Here is a 12,491-nt window from a genome sequence, read left to right as displayed (position 1 = left end):
TGTCACACTCTGCAGTTATACCGATAATCTGGTGGTGAGGGAGAGTGGGTGGCTGGAACAGAGGGACAGCTGTCAGAGCAGATGGACGCGCTGCTCACCTGTGGTGTCCCCCAGCCCATACTTCTTGTTCACCTGCCCTTTATCCCAGCTTCTGTGTTGCTCCCAAGGTCTGAGAGGCCATGATTCCAGCAAGCACCTTTACTCCTAATTCCCACCCAACCAGTTTGCTTTGGCTATGCACCGAATGCAGTGGCCCCCAGCTGAAATTCTAAAAATACAAACAATGTTAACATGCACTTGATAAAATTCTACCATGGGTCAGTACCTCCCATGCTACTCCAGGCGTCAGCCCAGTGATGTGACCTACTGGTGTAGGTGTGACATTCAGTGGTCTGAATAACATGCCATGGCCACACTCTCCTTTGGCAGAAATCGAGGCCCTAAGGGAAGGTATTACTGAGATCTGGAAGTCTAAACCTTCTAGGAGGCTGGCTGGGTGTTGGCAGGAGCGCTGGATGTAGTTGGGTAGTGGAACATCTCTCCTAAGTGAAATAAGCCAGACAGAGAAAGACAAACACTGCATGCTATCGCTTATATGTGGAATCTTAAGGAAAAAAAAAAAAAAAAAAAAAAAAAAAAAACCAAGGAGAGGAGGAAAGAAAGCTTATTTCATAGAAACAGAGACTAGAATGGTGTTTATCAGGGGGGAGGGGAAATGGGGAGACGTAGGTCAAAGGTCACAAGTATTCAGTTATAAAAATTGTAAATTCTAAGCACAGCATGACAACCACAGTTAATAATTCGATACTGCGTACTTGAAAGTTGCTGAGAGTAGATCTTAAGCATTCTCACTGTAAAAAAAAAAAAATCTCACTCTATGAGGAGATGGATGTGCAAATTATCTTGGTAATTATTCCACAATGTGTATGAATACCAAGTCATCATGTCAGATACTTTAAACATATCCAGCTTTGTCAATTACCCCTCAATAAAAGCTGGAGGAAAACACAAAGGTAGAATTTGAGAGGTGTTTCTGTACCTTGCACTCAGGAAATATTTAATAATTGTTTGTTCCAGCTGAAGAGGAAGGTCTCAGGTTTCTTTAAAAAAAAAAAAAAAAAAGCCAGAAAAACAGTTGTGAATGAGGAAGTCTGATTGGGGACTATAACAAGCGGAGTGAATTTAGCATCACAGAACCGAAGGGGTATATGGAAGAAATGGAAGAAAGAAGGCAGGGCACTGATTATACTGGAAATGAGAACAATGATTTGGAAAAAATGACTTTTGATCTGACTGCAGAGGGAGGCATCTGAAGCAGTCAAGCGGGAGGTTAAAAAAAAGAACCAAGAGCCAGACTGGAGACAACAAACAGCTACATAGACAGAGGCAGAGGGGAGGAAAAGACCCCTAAACATGTCTCAGGGGGAGGGGTCTTAAGAGATGAAGGCAATCTGGGGCGCTTGGGTGGCTCAGTCGGTTGAGCGTCCAACTTCGACTCAGGTCATGTTCTCACGGTTTGTAAATTCAGGCCCAGCATCAGGCTCGCTGCTGACAGCTCAGAGACTGGAGCCCGCTTCAGATTCTGTGTCTCCCTCACTCTCTTCCGCTCCCCCACTTGTGTGCGCTCTCTCTCTCTCTCTCTCTCCCTCTCCCTCCCTCCCTCAAAAATAAACGTTAATTAAAAAGAGCCTGATTTAAAGAAAAGAAAAAAGAAATGAAGGCAACCTGAAAAGATGGGATGGAGTGGGATTCAGTAGCATACAAGGATGGGGTTTAACTTGAAGCTGTCTTCCCTGTAACATCAGACAGTGAGGTCTTCCCGATCACCATGTGCCCGCTCAGTACGCAGAGGGTGGGTCAAACAGTATTGTGGGAGGGCAACAACCAAGAGCCACTTGATCACTTACAGCTTGCCCTGGAATCAAACGCCTCTCTCCCCCAAGGCACCTGTTGCAATACCAGGAAACACATCAAGTCTCTGCAAAAGAGGCACTCCTTTGATTAGCTGTTTTAAAACAAAAGTTTGAACACCCCTGGACTCAATGTACTAAGTATTGGTGCCTGGATGGCTTGACTCTGAAAAGAATTAGTCATTCTCTGTCTGATATGACTGCACAGCAACAAGAGGGCTCCTGCATGCCAACCATCTGATCATTTCAACATTTCTTAAAGCAAAGGTTTAACTTTGTTTTTTTCAACAGGTATCTGATAACTCAGGCATGCAAGGCAGCGAAACATTGAGAGCAGGCTTCTGTGATGCAGAAGCCACGGAAAGGCTACTAATGCTGAGAACAAATATTTTAGAATTTCCTGGGACTCTATTAGCTCTTCTCGACTCCTGGCCTCCGTGGGTGTGCGTGTGCTTGTGCGTGTATGCATGTGTGTACACTTTTTAAAACATTTTTATTTACTTTGAGAGAGAGGGAGAGAGAGAGTACAAGCAGGGAAGGAGCAGATACACTTTTTTTTTTTTTTAATTGAGCAAGGCTATTTCACTGATGAAACCTATAAATAATATCAAAAGGCCTAGCTTCTGGTCTCAGCTCTTTTCAGATGAAGAACAAACATCCCAGCACTAGTATAGGTGGGAACAGTACTTGACTAAGAAAGCATTCTGGTGGGATTCATTAGCAAGACGGGACAGTTTCTTATGAGGAATGTCTTCTAGATCACACACAAAGATGTTGGTGCTGTATTACAGGATTCTTATTAAGCTAACACTTAGTGGTCAGGGTCTCACTTAGGATGTTTTATTCATAAATGTTGCAAAAGTGAAATGAATTATTAATGCAAAGATCATCTGTCAGAGACAGGAATCATTAACAGCATTTCATGGTGGGGGTCGGTGTTTACAGAGACCAATAATGCAAACTCAGAGCCTTTCCGTTCTGTGGTGACCACACGTTTAGGTCGGCCTCGGTCTCCGGGAACTGAGCTGATGCTATTTGCCAGCTGTCAGGCAGTCTCTGGGAAGAAACATACCCAGTCAACTTCCTCCCGACCACTTGTCCACATCACAAAACCTGCTATCACAATGGCACCAACAGTAGGCCTCCGGGCTCCCTCTCCACAGTACCTGTGACATTACTGGGGAAAAGGGCACTCTGCTTAAATGCAGGGCCAGGCTCTTCAGAGTCAAACTAAAGCCAATATAGCCAATATTTACTGAGCACGTACTATGTGCCAAGCACTATACTAGGTGCTTATATGTGCATTATCTCACTGCATCCTCAAAACCTTGCCATGCCAGAGGCACTGATATCATCCCCATGTGTAAGAAGCCAAGTCACAGATGCTGTGTAAATTGCTCAGGGTCACATAAGTTGGAGTGGCAAAGCCAGGATTTAAATCTGGTTCCCTCCCTATTCCCAGGCCCCTGGTCTTGCCATCTACATCTTGCATAAAGTTTCAAGAGCGTGCGGCTGTCATTCCCTGCAGAGAGGTAGTCGTAACTGTCACTGCCATACTGCAAAATCTTTAGAACAAATCAAGAGTCAGCTAAATGTTGAGAATTCAAGTGACTTTACAGACATAAACAGAAATCAAGGGAGACACAAGTTATAAACCTCATGAATAGGGTTGATGTTATTCTATCCCTATCACTTATGTGAAGCTAATTAACCTTGAAGAGTGGGGTCCTAGAGCCAATCTGCTTGAACTTGACTCTCAGCTCTGCTACTAATTTTAGGCAAGCAACTGAACTTCCTGGGCCTCAGTTTCTTCAATTAGTAATAATAACAGGACTTCCCTCAAAGAGCTGTCATGAAGATTAAATGGAACAGAATGTGCCAAGGGCTCAGAACCACATATAGTACATCCTGAATGTTAACTGTTATTATTTTTGCCAATATGGGTCTATGGGCAAGACGCTTAAGTCCACCCAAATTTCCTTATCAACAAAACAGATCTGCACAGCATTGTTATGAGGGGTAAGTGAAATCAAATCCCCAAAGCATGTAACACGCAGACCTCCTAATGGTAGGAGCTCAAAAAGTATTCATTTGTTTTTCTCTTCCCAAGACAGCACTACCACTCACCCTTCCAAGACCTCTGTTTCCCATATTATAAAATGGGAGACCCATCCATTCCTTGGCCACACACAGGCACATCACGGCCAGAGCCTGCCGAAGGCCAGGCTGGATGTGAGGAAACCTGGTTTCTATTTTTAGTTGCAGCTCTTGAGAAGCCACTTAACTTCCCTTAACTTCAATCTCCTCATTAATTCACTCATTCTATTATAGTTTTTTTTAAGTGTTTACTTAGTTTTGAGAGAGCGAGAGAGGCAGAGAGAGACTGAGACACAAAATCCGGAGCAGGCTCCAGGCTCTGAGTTGTCAGCACAGAGCCTGACGCGGGGCTTGAACTCAAGAGCCGTGAGATCATGACCTGAGCCAAAGGCAGAGACTCAACAGACTGAGCCACCCAGGCGCCCTCACTCATTCTATTATAATCTCAACAAATATGTTCCAGTCAGTGTGCTACACGTTTGATACGCAAAGGTAGATAAATAAGGTACAATCCCCGACTGCAAAGCAGGCACCACTCTAGTTCGAGATGAAGGCATGGAACATGGAACAATTAAATGGATTGGCTGAAGTACGGACAAAATAGAGATGGCCCAAAGGCGGTAGTAAGCAGATTTACCTAGGTAGGGCAGGGAAAGATTCAGAGAAGACAGGCCCCTGAGTTGAGTCTTACAAGATGAAAGGGAGCTTCCCAGACAGAATAAGGGGGAAGGTATTCCACCATGCACAAGGCTTAGGATCCCAAACAAACAAACCAAACCATAAATAATTATAGCTGAGTATAAGGCATATCTAAGGGAGGCAGAAAAATAGAATAATAATATCTTCCCCACTTATCTTGTAGGATTTCCCTGAGACTGAATGAGAACATGTACTAAAATGCTGACAAAGGGGCACCTTGGGTGGCTCAGTTGGTTGAGTGTCAGGTCATGATCTCGAGGTTCATGAGTTTGAGCCCTACATCGGCTCACGGCTGTCAGTGCAGAGCCTGCTTTGGATCCTCTCTCTCCCTCTGTTCCCCTCCCTCATTTGCTCTCTCTCCAGAATAAATAAACATTAAAAAAATAAATAAATCCCTGAAAAAGACACAGTGCTGCAGAAACATCATGTATGCTTATTACTAGTACTCTAGCAAGGCTCATGATGGACTGAATTTTCACCTATTTCCTCCCAGCATGAGAACCCCCAGCACTGTTTCTTTACCACCTTCGCCTCTTTCCTCTCTCCCCTGAGAGAAAGCAAGAGGAATTTAGCACTGACCTAAGTGGAGAGGTAGGAGGGAGAAATGACAAGAAAAACATGCAGCTCTTTGTTTCAGTTACCACAACCTTTTTCAAGGTCCTTTAGCCATAATGTTTCTTGTATTTTTTTTTTAATTTTTAAATGTTTATTTAATTTTGAGACACACACACTCACAGAGAGAGAGAGAGAGAGAGAGAGAGAGAGAGAGAGGGAGGGAAGGAGGGAGGGAGCATGGGAGGGGCAGAGAGAGAGGGAGACACAGAATCCCAAGCAGGCTTCAGGCTCTGAGCCATCAGCACAGAGCCTGATATGGGGCTCAAGCTCACGAACTGGGAGATCATGACCTGAACCAAAGTCAGAGGCTTAACCAACTGAGTCACCCAGGTGCCCCCATCATGTTTCTTATATTTTAAAAGATGTCAGTCATTATTGGCTGGAAAAGAAACCTCGACCATGGCTTTTCAAGCAGACTTGACCATAACCCATGTAAGAAATACATTCTAGGGGTGCCTGGGTGGCTCAGCCTGTTAAGCATCCAACTCTTGATTTCAGCTCAGGTCATGATCTCAAGGTTCACGGGATCGAAGCCCGTGTTGGGCTCTGTGCTGCCAGCACAAAGCTGGGATTTGGGATTCTCTCTCTCCCTCTCTCCCCATCCCTACCCTGCTTGTGCTCTCTCTCTCTCAAAAATAAATGAACTTAAAAAAAAGAAAATACGTTTTATATTACAATCCTGTACACACACAAAAAGTATTAGTTACAATCTCCTAATTGATTTCATTACAGGTCACAACCTGAGGTTTGAAAAACACCACCCTAAGAGACAAGGCTAATGGAAGATTTCAAAAGTATGGTTCACAATACCCTCAGACTTCTTTCCTTTTTACTTTTTAAGACTTTGCAAAATAGAAGAAAATCCAGCCCATTTCCCAGGAAACATAACATCCTTGTATTCACAGTTCACATGGCGTATTGTCTGACAATAAATGAGAGGTTTTCATGGGGGGCTTCTTGTGCATCTGTCTGGTTGCTACAGCCAATGAGCCTTGTTAACAAGTAGGATTTCAAAATACATGACCCTCTCTTAGGCAAGGCCTTGGTGCCCTGTGGAAAGCAGGGATCATGTGTCCGCAATGTCTTTTCCATGAGAACATTCAATAAGCAACTTCTTTCATGTAAAGGGCTCATCACACATTATGACCCTGAAATGAGCAAGCATTCTGCCCCCGGGCTACTAAAATGGGCACACAATGCCTAGATGCCTTTCCACTCATATACAGATTTAAAATTCACACTATCATCACATTCCTCAACAAGGAAAAAAATCTGCTCCCTAACCAGCTCTGTATGCTTGTATGCAACCAAAATACTAAATTAAAGCTGGAAAGACACACAAAGGTCATCTGGTCTACCTCTCTCCTTCCAAAGAGGATGGCCAACTAAATTTCCTGACTCACGGTTGAGCTATTTTCTGTTGTACCACAACATGCATCAGTGTTCCACCAGGCCTTCCTTGTGGCACTACTCAAGCTTTAGATGTTTCTACTGTCCTTCTGATTTTGTTACTTCTCTTACTTAAAATCCCTTGCCCACTCAAATCCCACCCATCCTTCCAGATCACATCCCAAGCCCTCCGAGAAGCCGTCCCCAAACTCCACCTGTCCATCCCATCTTCCTTCTCTGAAATGAGATTCAGCTCACTGAATTCATGCAACTCCTTGCCTTTTAGATGCTGTTCAACAGTTAATATATATTAATTGGCTGACTTTGTAATCTTTAAAAGAGGGTGTATTGAAAAGAAACCCCAATCTTATATTAATCTTTCCCACAACATATATATCAATGAAAGCAGAAAAGTCCAAATGATTAAATCAGATAATCATTACAGAAATAAGTAGTAAGCTACTAATTTGCACATACATAGAACCAGTGACTACAGTGATGATAGATGCTACCACTGCTGATTTTTCAGAGATGCTATTATTTGGGAGACGCTTGAACTCCCAACTGAATTCTTACATGTATCTTCCTCCCTGAGGAGATACTATGATAGACGCTTTCATGGATAAAGACTGTGCTTTGATACACAGTCAACCCACTGAATTCTGTGTTGACTTTGGTCACTTATTGTTATAACAAGATCGTTGGATTTATAACTTGCAAAGAATTTAAAGATCATCTAATCCACCTCACATGATGAAATTTAACCAGGAAAAAGTGAGCTAATAATATGCTTTGTATCACCCTTGTAGGAAATGACAGAGTTGTGGCTAAAACCATATCTTCTGCAATCCAAAGAAATCAGGATCTCCAAGTCTAAAAACCTCATACAACCCAGCTCTTCAGTTTCATTTCCTCTGTCCCCAAACTTCTCATCTTCCACCAGATACCTCTGTCTCACCACTAAGGAACTTCCCCAGGTCCTCTCCACCAAACTGTCTTCCCGCCATTAACCAATTCCACCACATTGTTCCATCTCAGTGCCACAACTTCTCTTATCCTACTTAGCAATTTCACAGTTTATTCTGTTTTTTTCCCTTATCGAACACCACACCTGCCAAAACTACATAGCTCCTGTATTTCACCCTTCCATAACCGTTCCAGACAAAGTTACATTCAAACCTGAAGCTAGTGACCATCACTATCCTACAGAGTCCCGTTCTCCCCACCTAGGATTACAGACTGTAGATGATACATAATAAGCCGAAAACAGAAAGCTTTCTCTTTAATCAGGCAGGTAACCTCTCAAGACAAATAGCCAAGCAAACAATGATGCTTGCAAATCCAGAAGGGAAAATAGCAGAATTCACTGACAATCCCAACAAATACTGAACATCACTCTTCACCAAAAACATCAATACCCTATCTAGTTCAAGGGTGGAAAAACTGATTAATGTGACTCCTTCCTTTTCTTACTTTTAGTCTACATTCTTATCAAGGGGTGAAATGAAGAATGAGGGGGTGAAAGCAGAAGACAGAATAAAGAGAAAACCAGTAAAAAGTCCAAATAAATCAAAACTGGCTGGAGAGTACAGTGTTACACATGTGGGCTCTGAAGGCCAACCACACGGTGAGTGCTGGTGACACTATCCATCACTGAGTGGCCTTGGGCATATAGCTCTGCTCAGTTTCTCCATCTGGTAAATGGGGATAACAGTGGCACCTGTATCACAAGATCGCCATGAGGATTAAACGGGATGGTATCTACAACACACTTGGGACAATGCTTAACACATAGTAAGTACTATATAAATATTTGTTAACGAAAACAAACCCTCAGTTTGAAATCATTTTAACCATCACGCTATGTATCTGCTGACTTCCATATCTGACTAGCAATTTCAGGACCCAGAGGCATCACGACGCCTCCCATACCATACGACAGATTCCCTACATCCTCTAATATGAATTGTTTCCCAAGAATTCATTTCATAATTCCTTCGTACTGGGACTTGACGGGAACATACTCCAGGGTCTCTCAACAACAGTCCTCGCTGCTGCAGCCACCACACATGGTGAGAAATGGCCTCTCTGACAGAAGACAAGGCCTGTGAGCCCACACAGCACCAGTTCCACCTGTAACCCAGACTAGAATGACAGGGCAGCCGACCAGACTGACAACAAAACCAAAGGAAAATTCTATGCACCCAGACACCTCTTCTAGGGACAGGGCTCGCAGTGCAAAGCCAAAGTCCTCAGAGCTGTTCAAATTTGCTGCCCTAAAGCCTCTTCTCCCTTTCTTCATTTTGTTCTGATCAGGCTATACCAGATTTGATCTTCTCAAAGTCACCTAAAAACTACTAGGTTTGCTGGGGCTCCTGGGTGGCTCAGGCGGTTAAGTGTCCAACTTCAGCTCAAGTCATGACCTCGTGATTTGTGAGTTCAAGTCCCACAACAGATTCTGTGCTGACCACTCAGAGCCTGGAGCCTGCTTTGGATTCTGTGTCTCCTTCTCTCTCTGCCTCTCCCCTGCTTACATTCTTTCTCTCTTTCTCAAATAAACATTAAAAAAAAATTTTTTTTTTTCTTAAACTACTAGTTTGCTAAGCTAAGCCTAGTAAGACCTTATCTCACTCTACTTCCCAAGAATATTCACATTGCAGATACTCCCTTTCCTTGATGGCTCTGTTCTCACAGCTTCTAGGCCACCATATTCTCCTGGGTTTTCTGGCTACTCCTTGGAGGGCTCTTTTGTTGGTTGTTCCTTGCCTCCCCACCCTCCCTACACTGGAGGGCCCCCAGGCTCGTTCTTTGGTCCTCTTCTGCATGTTCACCATCCACATTCACCCCACTATGGTGAGCTTATCCACTCTTCTGGTTTAAAATACCATCTCTTCCCTCAATGACTCTCAGTGAATCTCCAGTCCAGACTTAATCCCTGAACTCCTGATTCAATAACTCACTTGGATGTCTAATACAATTCTAAAAACCAAACTCCCGATCTTCCCCCCAAACCTCCTCCTTCACAGCGTCCCCATCTCAATGAATGACACGCCCCACCCTCCCTCCTCCTGTCACCGTGCTTCACACCTTATCCATCAGCAAATCCTGTCACCCCGATCTTTACAAAACATCCAGAATCTGACAAGGCACTACCTCCCAACTGCCCTCTTGTCCCTGTCACTATCACCTCTGTGAGTACTGAAATGCCTGCCCTCTTATATTTTCTTGCCTTTGCCCTTGCCCCTCACAAAACAGCATCTAAAGAGGTACCATTAAAATGCAGGTCCAATCATGTTACCTCCTTGTTCAAAACCTTCCCATGGCTTCTCATCTCACTCAGAAAAACCAAAGTCCTTATGATAACTACACAGCCCTATGTGATCTGAGTGGCCCTAGCACCTCTCATCAGCTCCCGGAACTCCTCTCTTTCCACTCTCCCCACTTGCTCTACTCCAGCCACACTGGCCTCCTTGCTGTTCTGGGTTCCTATCCTTACTGCATCTCCTGCCCAGATGGCCTCCCCCAGACACACACACAGCTCGCTTCCTCACCACCTTCACGTCTGCTCAAAAGTCATCTTCAGCGGAAGCTAGAACTGCAGACTAGACCTGCTTAGCCTCCTTATCTTCCTGCCCTGCTTTATTTTTCCCAATGAGACTCATCAACTTATTTAATAATTTTTTAATTATAAATATAATATAATTTAATTATATATAATTTTATATTATATACATATGTAATATATTTAATTTAATTAATAAATAATATAATTATATATAATATATAATATATATTAATATAAATCATAATATAATATATATTTATATTAAAATGCATTACAAAATTATTTTCCTTGTCCCCATTACAATACTTGACTTGTTTTCCCCTGCAAGAGTGTAAACACCAAGCACATTGGGGATTTATGACTGTTCTTGTTCACTACTGCATTCACTTAGCAAGCACCTTGTATACACTAGGCACTCAATAAATATTTGCTGAACGAATGGGAATAATGGCTCCCTTGGTTCCTCTTACCTAAGACAGTCATCACCGTCTTCATTAGCTTCATGGGTGTCCTTCGGCGGGTGATGGACCCACTTGTATGTGGAGACAAAACGTTGGTTTTCCTCTTGACATACATGTAGATTCTCAGGTACACCACAACCATGATGAAGAAGGCCACAAGGTTGGACACAGTCCAGAAAATGAGGTAACTCCTGCTGTAAATGGGGGCCAGGGAAGAGCAGGCAGAGATGTCACAGAGGCAATTCCAGCCCAGTGTGGGGACCGCCCCCATAAAGATGGCAATGGCCCAGACAAACAAAATGAGCAGCGTCACCCTCTTTTTCGTCAGGTTGCTGTGGATCCGCATCCTCATGATTGACATGTGCCTCTCCACAGCAATAACCAACAAATTGGTCAGAGAGGCGGTCAAGCTAGTGTCCAGGAGCCCCTGGCGGAGAAACCAGCGGTTGACGGTCAAAGTTTTTGAAACGGGGCCAGTGTTAAACATCAGGAATACATAGGCAATTCCAGCAAAGAAATCTGCAGCAGCTAGGTTAGCCAACAGGTAGTAGAAGGGGAAATGAAACTTTCTGTTTTTGATCACGGCTGCGATGACTAGAGAATTAGAAAAAAAAATAAACAGGCAGAAAAATGTTCCAACACACAAAACAATCACAAGCTTCGTTCCTGTCCACTCATCGGCAGTGTCTGTGTTGCTCCTATTATAAAAAAAGTCCATCCGCTTATCATAGTAACACTCATTCATTGTGGAGAAGAACCGAACATCCTAGAAAGAAATTTAAAGAAGAAACAAACATCACTCTTTGCAAATTCAATTGCTAAACCACCAATTGCCACTGCTAAGCCCCGTGTTCTAGCCAACTGCTGTTAATCCTTCAGATCCCGGTGTAAATACCCCTTGCTCCAGGACTCTGGCCCCTGACCTCCTATCACAACATTTATCTTGCATTAGTAATTGTTGTCTGTTTCCCAGGCTACGTCCAAGCTCAGTGAGGGATGGTCTACGGCTGTTTTGTTCACCATTAAAATCTCAAGACCCACCTGTCCTGGCTCCCTCATGACCGGTATTTCCTGAATGGCTGGCTGGTTGAATGAATGATCATGGATCAGCAACAGATCAGATATTCTGAGCCCTGCAATATCCACTCTGCACCAGTAACAACGACAACACAGCACGTAAATCCTTTCTCCTGGTGGTTTCCAGTTCATTCCTTACTCATGGATTCTGTTCACTAGGCAAGGGCAAGTTGGTAAGGCCAGGCACATTCTCACCAAGATAATGAGTACTGAGATACTCTTCACACGACCAAATGGACTCCCCAAGAGATCGGTCTTGTACCACTTCTGATTCTACTCCTGATCCTCCTTTTGCCATCTTTTCGTCTCAAGCTGTAATAACAACGCTCACTTATTAAGCATGTGATGCAGGGCTGAAGACTTTGTTCTCAGTACTCCTCCTTACTTTTTTTGTTCACTTCTTCCTTATTGTCCTAATTCAAATTATACCAGTGGGGATCTGCTTACTGGATTTTCAGACTCAATCAGTTTAAATCACTTTCCTTCCCTGGGCTTTCAACGCAGCGGGTGGTGTGAGCTCTGGAGGTCAGGCAGACTTCCAAGGATGTAAGAACATACCTGCCAAGTGAGGGTGAGTCCTCAGGACATATGTCTGAAAGTAGGCCCCAAACTGGGGCATCAGGCAGGCAGAGAAGACGCTGATCTCAGGACAAGATCTCTTGGACACCAAAACTAAGG

The 12,491-nt window shown here is 43.6% G+C and overlaps 1 protein-coding gene across 1 annotated transcript in view; it reads right to left on the bottom strand.

Moving 5' to 3' along the window:
- The window catches only part of LPAR3 (lysophosphatidic acid receptor 3), a 49,102-nt gene extending 37,621 nt beyond the window's left edge, over positions 1–11,481 (bottom strand). The window contains exon 1 of the mRNA XM_047082740.1: positions 10,746–11,481. Coding sequence (XP_046938696.1) covers positions 10,746–11,481 — 736 coding nt within the window. The remainder of the gene's footprint in view (positions 1–10,745) is intronic.
- Positions 11,482–12,491: the final 1,010 nt, after the last annotated feature.

This window comes from Lynx rufus, unplaced genomic scaffold (genome assembly GCF_022079265.1).
Source record: "Lynx rufus isolate CCGP_SWC_20201006 ecotype Redwood Valley unplaced genomic scaffold, mLynRuf1.p SCAF_2, whole genome shotgun sequence".
NCBI classification, from domain to species: Eukaryota; Metazoa; Chordata; class Mammalia; order Carnivora; family Felidae; genus Lynx; species Lynx rufus.
Note: the sequence above shows the minus strand (reverse complement) of the source record. Positions and strands in the feature narration are given on the sequence as shown.